The 13,970-nt window shown below is 37.4% G+C and overlaps 1 protein-coding gene across 2 annotated transcripts in view; it reads left to right on the top strand.

Moving 5' to 3' along the window:
* The window catches only part of NVL (nuclear VCP like), a 43,605-nt gene that overhangs the window by 9,599 nt on the left and 20,036 nt on the right, over positions 1–13,970 (top strand). The window contains exons 11-18 of one of the 2 annotated variants that reach the window (XM_081997146.1): positions 1,881–1,998; positions 2,476–2,620; positions 5,946–6,177; positions 8,704–8,922; positions 9,556–9,660; positions 10,411–10,473; positions 11,841–11,960; positions 13,786–13,885. In XM_081997146.1, coding sequence (XP_081853272.1) covers positions 1,881–1,998; positions 2,476–2,620; positions 5,946–6,177; positions 8,704–8,922; positions 9,556–9,660; positions 10,411–10,473; positions 11,841–11,960; positions 13,786–13,885 — 1,102 coding nt within the window. Of the gene's footprint in view, positions 1–1,880; positions 1,999–2,475; positions 2,621–5,945; positions 6,217–8,703; positions 8,923–9,555; positions 9,661–10,410; positions 10,474–11,840; positions 11,961–13,785; positions 13,886–13,970 lie in introns of both variants that reach the window. The other variant, XM_081997145.1, reaches the window with a different exon arrangement.

Here is a 13,970-nt window from a genome sequence, read left to right as displayed (position 1 = left end):
GAAATAACACTGTGAATTGTTTGCTCTTTTCTTTGCAAAGATTCATACTTTGCTGTGGTTTGAATTTGAGTGAATATTAGTGAGTGATTCTTTATACTGCTGCACACAAGTCATAGTGTCTCCCCTTCTGGGACCAGAATACCATTGTACTGTCATGCTATCACAGAGCACAAAGATTACTCTTCTGAAATCTTGACAAAAGATATTTCATCACATCAGTGTAAAGGAGCAACATAAATTATTTACCTATTTGGAGCTGCTTGGCTTGATATATAAAAATAGAAAAGATGTAAGAGCAGTTTATTGTGCTTTTTTCTTACAAGTGTTTTTTGCTGGTTTTGTATGTCGTGGAATTTGAGTGAGTATGAGGTACTTAAGACTTTGGGAGTTTAGGTATAAAGTAAGAAATTTGGGACAAATGTCATAAGAGCAGGAGTCAAGTTACAGTTGAGTCTTGTTTGGTGAAACTTCCAGAATTCATGAGAAGCAAAGAGAACCGACAGGCTGAGATGATTTTAATTTAAACAAATGCAGATTTTTTCTTTTTTTAGTATGTGGTTAATGTTTTATTTCACGACGAGAGTTTTCTGTTCCTGATCTCTGAGAATGTTCTGGTTTTCCAGCTTTATTCCATTTTTCTACTCTCCCCAACAACCGTATATAGGTGTTTAAACTATGTTCCTGTATAAAAGTATGCTAAATGGGGCAAAAGGTTTGATTGTGAAGCTGTTAGATTATTATGTTTCCAGTTGATACTACATTTTAAATTTTAGAAAGCCTTGTTAAGATGTTGTATAGAATAAAACTAAATAAGTGATTGCACAGAGTTTTTAGAAATTACATATCTTTTGAATGCATAGTGACTGAGGGAAAGTTGCTATGAAAGCTATTTTTGAAGAAATAAAATGTATTGCATAAAACATGTTTAAAAATAAAATCTGTTGCCTTTTTTGTAGTCCCTTACATTCAGTTAAGTAGCTTTTCCACTTAGTTTTTGTACCGATTTTTGTGCAGGGAAAAAAAGACATAGTTGCACAGTACATGCATAAGGTATAGGGGAATCCTTCTAGCTTAGTTGCATTTTTTTCCCTCTATCAGGTGGCAGGAAAGTGAATGACAACTAGATGGCGCAGTTGCTACCTGATTACACAGAATGCATGGATTTTAAAATACTAATTTTTTTTATATGATTCCAGTGTTTTCCTTGAGTATTTCTTTGCACTACTACTACTTTTTGAGAATATTAATAATCTTATGTCAGTTAAACACTATTCTGTTAGTTACTGTAGTTGTTGCCCTATATTATTGTAGGCTTTTTATGAACATGAAGTACATGGAATTTTAGAACACTTGTAGGAGTTGCCCATTTTTACTCTTTGAAACATGGTCAGGCTCTCTAGTAATCTAGAAGTTGGCAGATCATTTTTCATGACCACCTACTGCTCCTTTTTTTTCATTATGTTTGTCAGTAATACTAGCTCTTGAAATTCCACAGCTCTAATATCACTAACAAAACAAACAAAAAAACGAATCAGACCTTTGTTGTCTGGTTTTCCGTTTTTTGGACTTAAGCAAGTAAGCAGTCACAATGGAATATTTATGGAAAACATAAAGCAGCATAGAGGTACCTTTAAATTTTAAACAATATCTAGAGATTTTGAATCTCATGCCTTAATTATTTCATAGCCTCAGCTCACTTTTGTAGTCTGGTGGCTCTCCAGATAGTCAATAAGAACAACAGAATTGTTACAGGGCAGGTTGATTGTGCAGCAGACTTACAGTAATAATTATGGTACAGAAAATCTGAAAAAGTTCTCCATCTCTCTCATAATACATTATGTCAATGTAATTTTGTAATTATTAATATTTCTTGTTCCTAGTCCAGTGCACCATGTGTGCTTTTCATTGACGAGATTGATGCAATCACTCCAAAAAGAGAAGTTGCGTCAAAGGACATGGAGCGAAGAATTGTTGCTCAGTTCCTAACTTGTATGGATGGTCAGTCTCAGGAACATCTATACTAAGCTAAACTTTCTAATTGTCAGTCTCACTGTCTGCTTTCCTTCAGTAGTGACTCATGGTTACTTTAGTGGACATAGTGGTAATAATTTTCATATTTTGGCACAGTTTACTGGGGGGGCGTGGGGTGGGGTGGGAAGAGTCTCACTAATTTGAGGGGATGTTACTACATTATTTTCATAGTAGTCTGTACAGCATTATATAAGCCTGTCTGTTGTATAAACAGATAGAATGGGAAAATGTGTCAAATGTCATTTGAAATGCTTATTTTTGCTAGACTGTGCAAAATGCAAATTCTAAGTAGCAGAAATAAGGATGAACAGCAGTTTAGTATGACTGTTGGTTAGTTTATCTCTGCTGTTCTGAGTATTATTGTGTGCTGCAGAAACAGTCACATAGATGTCAGAACAAAGTTGAGACAGTGAGTATGAGTACTAACTTCCTTCCTTCCTTTAGACTTGAATAATGTGGCTGCCACTACCCAGGTCCTTGTTATCGGAGCAACTAACAGACCTGACTCGCTGGACCCCGCACTGAGGCGAGCTGGTAGATTTGATCGAGAAATTTGTTTAGGGATCCCAGATGAAGCGGCAAGAGAAAAGTATGTGTTATAAAGTTTAAGCTTCTCTTTGATTAATTAATAAATAAGGAAATAATGTATAAGTTAACATGCGAATTGAGGAAAAGTACTTCATCATGTTTAGTCCTCTTTGTGCCTGTACACACCTATGGATCAGCACACACTGAAAAGTGCAGAACACATTCAGTGTGCATCTACTCTTTGTCTTGGTAGCTGTGTCTACATTTGGGGTGGTTTCCTTTCTTGTGTGCAGATCTGCTTTTAGCATTATGTTAATGGCTTTGCAAGTGCTTTAACAGTATAGGTGATGGAATTAACTTCCTGAACAACAGAAAATATATATTTAACATTCTGGTTTTGGTGCTCCCTATGTAACTATTAAATTAGGAACATAAATTGAGTATAGCTTGTTTGTTAGTCCTCTCAAGCACATACCTTAAGCAACAGGCCTAGATTCTTCCATTCCATTCCTCATGGAAGTACACCAGCCCAGGCATTAAGCTGAGCTGCAGTCATCCTGTTTTGTATAACTGACCCTTCTTACTCCAAAAATTTGTGACTGTCAGACTAGATTAATTTTTTTTTTTTGGTAATTAAAAAGGAACTGCTACTCATTTCCACAACAGCAGAAAACACAGAAAAGGAAGTGTAAAAACAGCTGTGGCTTATCTTGTTATGGGAAGGAAAGAAAGGTTAAAGGATAAGTTCCTTCTAGCTCAACTAATCATTTCTAGGTTGAAAAAGCAAACTGTCTGCTTGCGGTATCAGTCACTTTGCATTGTCAGCTCTACTGGCCATTATTCCACCCTTTCCCCCCATCTGCTTTCTGGCCATGCCTCCACTTTTTTTTTTTTCTCTCCCCTCCTTGTTCCTCCAGATCTACAGCCCTGAAGTAATTACGTTGCTCTTGGTTGTGGGAAAACATACAAGCAGTTAGAGGTAGAACTGAAGAGTTCACTGATGAGAGTTCTAATTCTATGATATTTCTTAGGTTCTTGTTAAAAATATGATATTCCCAGAAATAGCACTGTTTTGAAGGACATGAGTTGTGAATGAGAGAGCCATCATAGTGTGTAGAGATTGTTCACAAGTTGAGTGTAGTCACATTCATTTATGTTACTGTTTTGTGCAATTGTTTGTTTTCCTGGAGGTGTAGATTTACAGGAACTATTGACTTTATTTTTTGAATTTTTCCCTCCTCCCTGCTTTCTGTTTTGTTTTGGTTTTGGGGTGTTTTTTGTTGGGGAGGTTTGTTCCTTTTTTAAAATAAAAGGGTCATATAGAAACAGAAGTCCTTATAGTGTGCTGATTTACCACATAATAAATCAGTCTTGCTGCAAGTGTGATTTGAACTGCTTAGCTGTGGTTCTACAGCCTGAGCAGGTTGGAATAGGATGAAGAGGTGTACCTGGAGATCTTCTTTACTTGCAGTGTTTTCTTGTGCATTTATGAAGCACATAAAGGAAAATAATATATGTAGGATAAAAATTCAGAATAAGCCATTTACAGTTCTTAATTTTTTACACTTTGAGTCACTTGATGAGCTACAGCTGTTGTCAGACTGGTTGAAAAATTCATGAGAACCAAGCTAACATCACTAATAAAGATTTAAATGAGAGATAATGGAACCTTGTTAGTGGGGGAGGCAAACAGAGGAAACGTATTATAATTTCAGAGTTTTGAATGGTTTAATAACTCGTTCTTTTCATAACTTTTCTGTAGTTACATTACATGATCTGGAAATAATTTAAACTAGTTTTCATTGGAACTAGAAAATATGTTAATGATCTTGACGACTTTGGTTTGTGCTGCCTTTTTGAAATATTTTCCCAGTGAAGTGATGTTTTGCTGTTTTAAACAAGTTGATTTGATCCCTTTGCTCAGAGTTATTCAGCACCAGTATTTGTGCAGTGACATTTGCTTTTGTCCTTTTTTTTTTTTTTTTTTTTTGACTATTCGTGTAATTTTCAGTTGTCCTTGGCTTAGAAGAACAGCGGGAAGTCTTGGTGGACCTTGAAGGAGGTTTTTAAAGCTTCAGCCTCGATAGAGAGTGAAAAACTCCCATAAAAAAAAGTGTGAAGCATAGCACTTCAGTCAGTTACTTAGAGCTGTTTTGTATTAGTGATGGAACTGCATAGGTAGGTGTAACTTTAGCTTTTTGAATGAGGATGAGGTAACACATGAGGTGTACACATTGGAAACTTTACTGGGGACGCAGGAAACATCTGCGGTTATATTCCACTGACAGTGGTAGGGGAAAGATACTGAAGATCAAAAGACAGAGCTCCTAAGTCTGATTTTATTTATTCCTTACAGAATAGTTTGTTGTGAATGTTTTTCAATAAATAAATAAAAGTGGGATGGAACAGACAATGCAGAGTAAGGTTGTCAGGAATACAGGGTTAAATATCTCAACAGATAACTCGTGTGCATCTCTGTGGTACACTCTGAGATCTACTCTGTCAATTTTGAATCATAATCTAAGGTTTAAAGAATCTATAATATTTAGATTCACTAAAACTAGCTTTTGCCCACTGACTGACATTGCCTGGTTGATGCTGTTGGTTTTCATTTAAGAGCTAAAAGGAAATATATAGTATGGCTTTGTGGATTTCAGTGTTGGTTACTTCCTAGTTGTCCTGGTTTTGGCTGGGATAGAGTTAGTTTTTCTTCCTGATGTCTGGTATAGTGCTGTGTTTTGGATTTGGTATGAGAATAATGTTGATGACACCCTGATGTTTTTAGTTGTTGCTGAGCAGTTGTAGTGTTTATACTCAGTCAAGGCTTTTCAGCTCCCCATCCTCTGCCAGTGGGGAGGTGCACGAGGAGCTGGGAGGGGGCAGAGCCAGGACAGCTGACCCAGACTGGCCAGAAGGATATTCCCTGCCGTATAACGTCATGCTCAGTATATAAACTGGAGTTGGCCGGGTGGGGGGAACTGCTGCTTGGGGGTGGGCTATCGGTCACCGGGTAGTAAGCAATTGTGGCATTGTGCATCACTTGTTTTTGTATATTCCTTTATCAGTAATTTTATTATTATCATTGTTGTTTCCTCTTTCTTTGCTGTCCTGTTAAACTGTTTTTATCTCAATCCATGAGGGTTTTTTTTCGATCCTCTCCCCCACCCCACCTCAGTGGTAGGGGGTGAGCGAGCAGCTGCATGGTGTTTAGACGCTGGCTGAGGCTAAACCTTGACACTGGTTGAGTGAAAACTGTTCCCACTATACTACTTCAGTTATGTGGACTGAAAGAGACCTTAAATTGTGCTGGGTTTTTTTCATACAAAAATAAAAAAAGCCACAGCTTCATCTCTATTTTATTGTTCTTTTTCTCCCTACTTGATTAGAATTCTTCGGACTTTGTGTCGAAAACTTAAGCTCCCAGAGTCCTTTGAATTTCATCATTTAGCACAGCTGACTCCAGGTTATGTCGGTGCTGATTTGATGGCACTTTGTCGTGAGGCAGCTATGTGCACAGTGAACAGGGTCCTGTTAAAGCCTGAGAAGCAGAAAAGGAAACGCATAAACGCTGGAGGAAATGCAGCTGAAGAAAGCATGGAAATAGGAACAGACATCCTGGTGGAAGAAGATACCAAACAACTAGAACTTCCTCCTAAGGTAGTTGTTCCTTGAAGCATGTGCCTCTGATATTTTAAGAATTGAGCCATTTTATAATTGTGAAAGTCATTGCTCATAAATCCTTAAACATCTGTGGCCAATGTAATATTAAATTTAGATTTAGAAATATCAGCTCTTAAGCCAGACACTTAACTCCTAATGACCCATATAATGGGTCTGAATAAGTGGCTCCCAAAGCCCATACCTTCTTAAAAATCATGTTAATGTTTATACAAGGTGTGGGGTTTTTTTTACCCTTGGCTTTTTCATTGTTGTTGTTTGTGTTGTGTTGTTTTGTTTTCTAGCAGACTAGAGGTTAAGATAATGGCCATATCTGTCTTCAAAAGTGTATCAATTGTAAGAATGTCAGACTTGCACTGAGTGTTTACCAAGCTAATTGCTGTGCCCTCGGTAAAATATCTATTATGACGCCTGGGGCTCTTCCCTGACCTGGTATAGTTACAGTTAGCCAAAGTCTAGAAGTATTTATGCAGTCTGCATTTTCCCTTCAGCTATGTGACTACTTGGGCTAAATCACATGTGTTGTCTAGTACCTACAGCAAGTTTGAGGAAGAGGTATCTATCCAGTAGAAAAGTTGGGTTAGCAATATGACTTGAGCTGCAGAGCAAGTACCTGTTAATGTGCAGTACAGCTGGAACTCTGTTGCAGAAAGTAGCATTTCCAGTGGCAGAATTATTCTGTGGCCTAAGTAACATGCTGTGGTCAGTGAACCAGAACATCTTCATACAGAAATTCTAGGCCCTGCTTCTCAAAATTTGGACTGTGTATGTGCCTTCATTATGTGTAGGCCTCCTAAGGATTTGTCTGGAGAAGTAAAGCAAAGTGGTCTTAAATCCACATTGTACTCTGATTCTGGTTTTAAAAGTACTGTCAAAGAAAACTGTTGCTGTAATTAACAAAAAACTGTGTAAAAAGCCGTAGTAAGCCTTTGTATTAGTAGCATAATCATACTGCATACCTCCCAGTGTTTCCAGGGGCCTGATGTAGCCAAAAGGCAGTGGGGAGGGGCAGGTAGTTGCAGCTTTTATCAACATCACCATGATCAAAGGAGTTACTGAGGATGAGGAAGTCTAATCCTAACAGAGCCATATTTTGATAGCAGGCAGGAGGTTGACATATTCTAATGCAGAGTATTGTCATTAAAACCATCATATTATGTTTATAAGGGATAAATAAACATACAAACCCTTTTAAAATCGTTCACACAATTCAAGTAAACAAACCCAGTGGTCCTGGGTTTTTCAGAGTTTCTCTTAATGGCTCTGTTAAGAAGAGGAGGGAAGGCTTAAAAGAGACATCAGGCACTATAAACATTTCTATTTCTTTATGGTCAGTTGTAGAGCTAGCTTAGTTGCAACAAATAGGAAGTGATTCTTTTCCCCTATACTGCGGTAGGAAAAAATGTTGAAACTTAACAGCGTTATTACAATATTTTTTTTTTCCTCCCTCTATCTTACAATGAAAATACTGCTATAGTTTTACTTGTGGTGCAGCATCAATTTGCTTTGATACTGCCTTTCCATATTAGAACTGGGATGTATTTATGTTGTGAAGGTATAAAGGTCTTTGATCAAGTATTTTCTCAGATAGTTTCCCCAGTAAAGAACTGATTGGGGAAATTGGAGCATACCTGCATGGCGTGCTGTGGTCTGCAAGATGGGACTGTGTTGAAAAGCATTGCCCTGTACCTCTATTCTGTTTGCCCAACTTTATCAGGGCCTGGTTACAAAACCAGGTCTAACCAGCCTGAGAAAATGAGTTGATGACTTGAAATCAGATTATGTTGCATAAAAGTGCATAATCTAAAAGTGTGTGTGTGTGTGTGTGTGTGTGTGCGTGTGTGTTAAGAGTTTTAAAGGTTTTTATGTAACCAAATATTCCACAAATTGCTGAAATTGTGATGTTCAGCAGAGTTGTTCACTTTCTCTTGAGAGCAATTTCTTATTAAAAACAGAATTAACACATATAATTAATGCATGTTTTGGAAATTTCAGCATGGAAAAAAACTTTCTCCTAATCAGCGTGGGAGCAGCAGTAGGAAGACAAAATACATGTGCTAGCTCTGTTTCTGTAGTATCTAAATCAAGGTTGTAGTCTGTCAGCTCAGTGGTTTCACTTTGTGTTGAAAACTTAAGCTCCCAGAGTCCTTTGAATTTCATCATTTAGCACGGCTGACTCCAGGTTATGTCGGTGCTGATTTGATGGCACTTTGTCGTGAGGCAGCTATGTGCACAGTGAACAGGGTCATTTCAGATGTTAAATGTACGTAGCACTTGCCTGGAACATTTTTATCATTAATATTAATTTTTAATGTTATTTTATTTGTATTGTACATAATAATTTGTTTTACAGTAATTAATATTACAGATGAAGAAAGTACTGCTTTGAAAAAGCCCTTAAAAAAATGGTTCCTAAAATCTGATCCAGTGCATAATCTTTTTCTCTCCCTTTCCATATATCCTAAGGAAGAATTGCAGAGACTTTTGGATTTATTGAAGAAGCAAGACCCCTTGCCTGAGGAGCAGCTGCAGAAGCTGTGCATTGAGATGAATGATTTTATTGTTGCGCTGTCATCAGTGCAACCCTCTGCCAAGAGAGAAGGCTTTGTCACAATTCCTGATGTGACATGGGCAGATATCGGAGCCCTGGAGGATGTTCGGGAGGAGCTGACTATGGCAATATTGGTATGTCTTAACCTTGCTTTCAAAGATTTTTTTTGCACTTCCCCATATGCAGGAAATAAAACCATGGCTTTTTGTTTTTTAGAAGTTATTTAAGGTATAATGTTCTACCCATGAGTTCTAACATGCGACAAACTAGAGGTTTTGCAATATCTTCATTTATAATAGTCAGACTTCTTAACTTGCTTTCAAATTTGTTACAAGTCTGGTGCATGTATTTAAGATTTCACTTATTCATGCTTTCAGTTTTCAGTATGTTCATTATTGCTGAGTCTTACGTATTCTAAAAGTTTTGCACCAATAACCTTAGTTACACAACTGCCACACAAAGAATTGGAGACCACTTAGCTGGAAGGTTTGCAGTCTTGCTGCCACTCAGAGGTGTACTTAACACTAACACCTTAAGTTGCGAACTTAGGTAAATAAAACTTTTGCCTCTGAATAATGACACTTCTTCCATTTTGGGGTATTTATCAATACAAGACAATAAATGCTCATCGATTGTTTATTCTTTTTGCTCATAAAGAGTTGGAATGAAGAACTTGCATATAAATCATCTTTCATCCAATTGTAACTGAAATGAAAAGTTTCATGTTAGCTTTTTGTCACAGATAAGTATGATAATTTCTTTTATAGGCACCTGTGCGAAACCCACAGCAGTTTAAAGCTCTGGGCCTGACTACTCCAGCTGGTGTTCTACTTGCAGGGCCTCCTGGGTGTGGCAAAACACTGTTGGCTAAGGTAATATGTTTTCTAAATGTGTTCAAAAGCCCTGGAGAATCTTGTTGAAGTGGATGTTTTTGTAGGAATGACTGAGTCTGGATGATACTGCCAGAAGATGGACTTTTGCACTCCTCAGTAGAAAGTTGAATTTGGGGCTCTGTGCTGAAATTGTTTGATTTTTCTTGTCATAAAGTTGTAATTTTGCTTCAATGAGAGGGAATTATTGCAAAACTTGAAGGAATTAAGTTGATTAAGAAGAAAGTAGCAAAGATAACCACTTCTATGGAATATTTTGCTGTAACTAAATGATGTATTTGGAAGTAGTCTACACATATTATATGTATGTATTTTTATTTATTATATTTACCTTACTGAAATTCCTTCTCCTCAAGCATTTCAGTTCTTGTGGCCTCCCCATGTAAATGGAGATAATTATGCAAGTTTCCAGATTTTCACTCATCTTTGTCTTCAAATGCTCTTGTGTAGCTTTAACTCCGGCTAATTATTGAGAATTTTTCAGCTAATGTGGGGGAGGGGAGTGGGGTGTGAATCTGGATCACTGCCTCATTAAAGAGAGAGAACACCTTGCTAAATTTCCCATCCCCCTCCCATTCTTAATTGCATATAATTATACTTTGTACTGTTTTCTATATTTTACAAACAATTGATAACTGTGTTCCTTAAGTTTGTTTATCTGTTTATGGACAGAACCAAAGAAAACATGAAAAATATGTGTTTTATATATATGTCTGTTTTTCTTTTTGATAGGCTGTGGCAAATGAGTCTGGACTGAACTTCATATCTGTGAAAGGTCCTGAACTGCTAAATATGGTATGCACTGATACTTTTGTTATTTATGGAATTCTTGTCCAAAGTATGGGGCAAGCAAAATTCCTGGTAATTACACAACTGATACCAGTGCAACAGAAGTTGCCTCGCTTAACCTCTGCTTACATTTTTTAAGCAGTGAAGTTGTTCATGTGAAAAGGAAAAAGCTCTCTGGCTAGTTTAAGTATATATCTTGGTTTAAATTACCTGGCAGATGGAGCCTAGTTGACTGAAGTAGGATTTCTAAAAGACAAACTACATGCATCAGTGCTGTTACATAGATCAGGAAAAAGAATAAAAGTTCAAATTTAACAGTGAGAAAAATTGGTGATCAGTAACTGCAAATTGGCAGCTTTCAGTAAGCAAAATAAAATTTTCAAGTTTGGAAATGTGTTTTGCCAGTCATTTTAGCTTCTTAATGGAAGTTTGAAGCCTTGGAAAGCAATATTGGTTTTTAGTTGATAAAAATTATTTTTAAAGATTTTAAATGCTAACAGATAAAAGTGCTGTAGTCTGAGTTTTTGAAGCACTGGACTGAGAAATGTTGTGATATAACTTCAGTCCCTTTTAGCATGAAGAGAATGTGTTGAACTGAGAAAGGTGGCTGCAGCCCACATTTCGGAAGACCATGGCAGTTACCTGTTTATCAATAATGTGGAAGCTAAAACCAAAATACTGGATAGATTGTTATTTTGCCAAATATTTTTTTAATGTGTACTGCAAGTACTGCTATCAGGCAGGATATGAGGAGCCCTACTTCCTTACGGAGTAAAGAGAAAATGTCTTAACACAGTCTCTGAATCATAGGCAGACATGAATTGTATCAAAACACGTTTGTTTGGAAAAAGTGAAGTGTTTGCATTTACAGCTTATCAACCCTCACCCCTGCAGTTTGCCATTCAAAGTGAAATTCTGGCTTACCTTTTAGTTCCCTACTGCCAGCCCTCCTGTCTTCAGGCGATGACTATATAAACTTCAGATGTTCATTGTGTTCAAATTACTCACTGCATTTTTTTATGAACAGTTGAAGAATAACAGGGTCCTTAATGAAGACTGTATTTGTTAATTCTTATCATCAGAATGATGGCAAGTTAGATGTGTTCCCCAGAAAGTAGGAATTCTATTAAACTCTGAATGTACTGGAAACTGTCAAAAGTAAGCTAGTGACAACTAGTTCCCAGGTAAATCTTGATCAGTAAGGAAATACAGATAACAGACTGTTATCAGAAGTAAACTGGTTAGCAGGTTGCACTTCTCCCTTGCAAAGCACCTCAAATAGTGTTTAAAACTGTGATTTTTTTTTTTTTTTTTCCCCCAAGCAAAATCTTGATGTCTTGCATCGTTTCACTGTGATTTGTCATTTGTTTTAGTATGTTGGTGAAAGCGAACGTGCTGTACGTCAGGTATTCCAGCGTGCCAGGAATTCAGCCCCTTGTGTTATATTTTTTGATGAAGTTGATGCTTTGTGCCCTCGGAGGTCTGACCGTGAAGTGAGTCTGTCTTAAAATATCTCCATAAATAAATACTCAGTTGCAACTTTTGTGTCATTGTGCCACAGAAGTACCTGGAAGGGTACTATGTTCACTTATCTCCAAGGAAAACAATCCTATAGGCTTTCTCATATTTGTGGAAAAGTATGTTGATCAAATTTTGTAAAGCTTAATACTTCTTTTTTATTATGCATATATAGAAAAAATATCCAGAGAATATGTGTAGAACCACCAACTTGTCTGTGTAGAACTGTAGGAAAAGATGGAGTGCAATTTAATATCATGTTTAATTTATGGCCAAATCCTGACACAGCTGTAATACTTGCATGAAGTATGTATTTATTTTAACAACATGAACTGGGTCATGAGGCAGGAGCATAAGTGGAATTCATTAGACTTTATAGCTATTCCACCTGTGAAGTCTTCTCTGTCTTGATTTTTTTGTTGTTGTTTGGGAACAGGCACTACCTACACCTAGGATTAACTTCTGCTTTTGCGGGGGTGGTATTAGCGCTGTGTGTTGGAGGAAAGCCAACTGGTTTTTATGCAGAGGAAATGCATTTATTTTATGATACTGTACTGGTGCATGTATGTTGATGGCTGAAAGAAAAGATGCTTCCCCCCGCCCCCGGCACCGGACAAGTGGAGTGCACTACTGTTCAGATATTGTCATCATTGACTTTTAACAGAAGGACTCTTTAGTTCCAGTTCATAGGAGAGAGGAAGTTTGATCAACTGTCTCTGAATCATACCTTGTCCTCTGAATTTGCATACTTCACTTCCTATGAAAGATAGCCAAGCTGAAAAGTTCAGACTTGACTTCTTGAATGTCCTGAGGTGGTGATTTCCACAGAGTCATAAAAGAAGGTGTCCAGTACTAGGCACCACAGTAGGCATAGATGGTAGCCAAGGAGGGGGAACAAGTATGCTTTGGCCTCACTCCATTTCTGTGGCAGCAGCAGCAGGCAGCAGCTTGGTGCCTAGAAGCCCACCCCTACTCTTCACAGCCTCCTTTTAACCATGTAGAGGTACTGTCTGGGCAGGAGACTGTTGACTTCATTACTCAGACTGTGATACTGGTGACAGTCTTGGGATTTATAATTGAAACTCAGGGGTGTTTGGTGTTTCCATTGGCTTTTTGAGACTTACGTGCATTTTTGCCGCATATTCTAATTATCCATAGGTGGATTTATATTTTTGTATGTTTAAAATAACACTGTAACACTTAGAACAACATACTTCAAAATCATCAAGCAGTTTTACTACATAATTGAACTCTTGTTCTCTATCTCCTGTGCTTTCTCTCTCCCTGTCTCCCCAACTCTAGAATAAAATTCAGATTAAGCTATTGAGTTTGGTTATAGGATGTCACTACTGTGGACTTAACATTTAACTTTGAGTAGCTCACCTGCTGAAACTGTTGTTTCAGAGTTTTAAATATTTGGAGAACTTTTTTCTTTTTTTCAAAACCTGAATATTGAGAAGTTTTGGGTGTTCTTGTTGAGGTAGATGTGAGAATGGTTAGCATAAATATGTGTATGTACTACTTTAAGTGAGACCTTCATGTTTAATGGGAAAGAAAAGGTTTGCCACATGTTAAAATGTGTGGTGGGTGTTTAGGTAGCATGAATTTAGGGTGGAGACAAACTGAGACTATGATAGTAGAAATCCAGAATGCAGCTACATTAAAAGTGTGAAAAAGAAACTTTTTCTTTGAATAGTATTTCAGGGCAGGGAGCTAGTAGATCTTTTGTTTCTTTTACTTTGAAATATTCCCACTCCCACAGTTTTTTTCAATTTTGTTGACAAATTTCTCTTTTTAAAGTCAGGAGCCAGTGTCCGAGTAGTTAACCAGTTACTCACAGAGATGGATGGTCTGGAGAATCGTCAGCAGGTTTTCATTATGGCTGCCACAAACCGTCCAGGTAAGGACCCAAAAATCATAAACAGAGAAATTGGACGTCCTTGGTTCTCTTTTAATGAAAACGTGTGTCCTTACGTATTTGACTT

Source organism: Phaethon aethereus, assembly GCF_964289735.1.
Source record: "Phaethon aethereus genome assembly, chromosome: 3".
Taxonomy (NCBI): domain Eukaryota; kingdom Metazoa; phylum Chordata; class Aves; order Phaethontiformes; family Phaethontidae; genus Phaethon; species Phaethon aethereus.
This window is presented reverse-complemented; position numbering and strand designations above follow the sequence as displayed.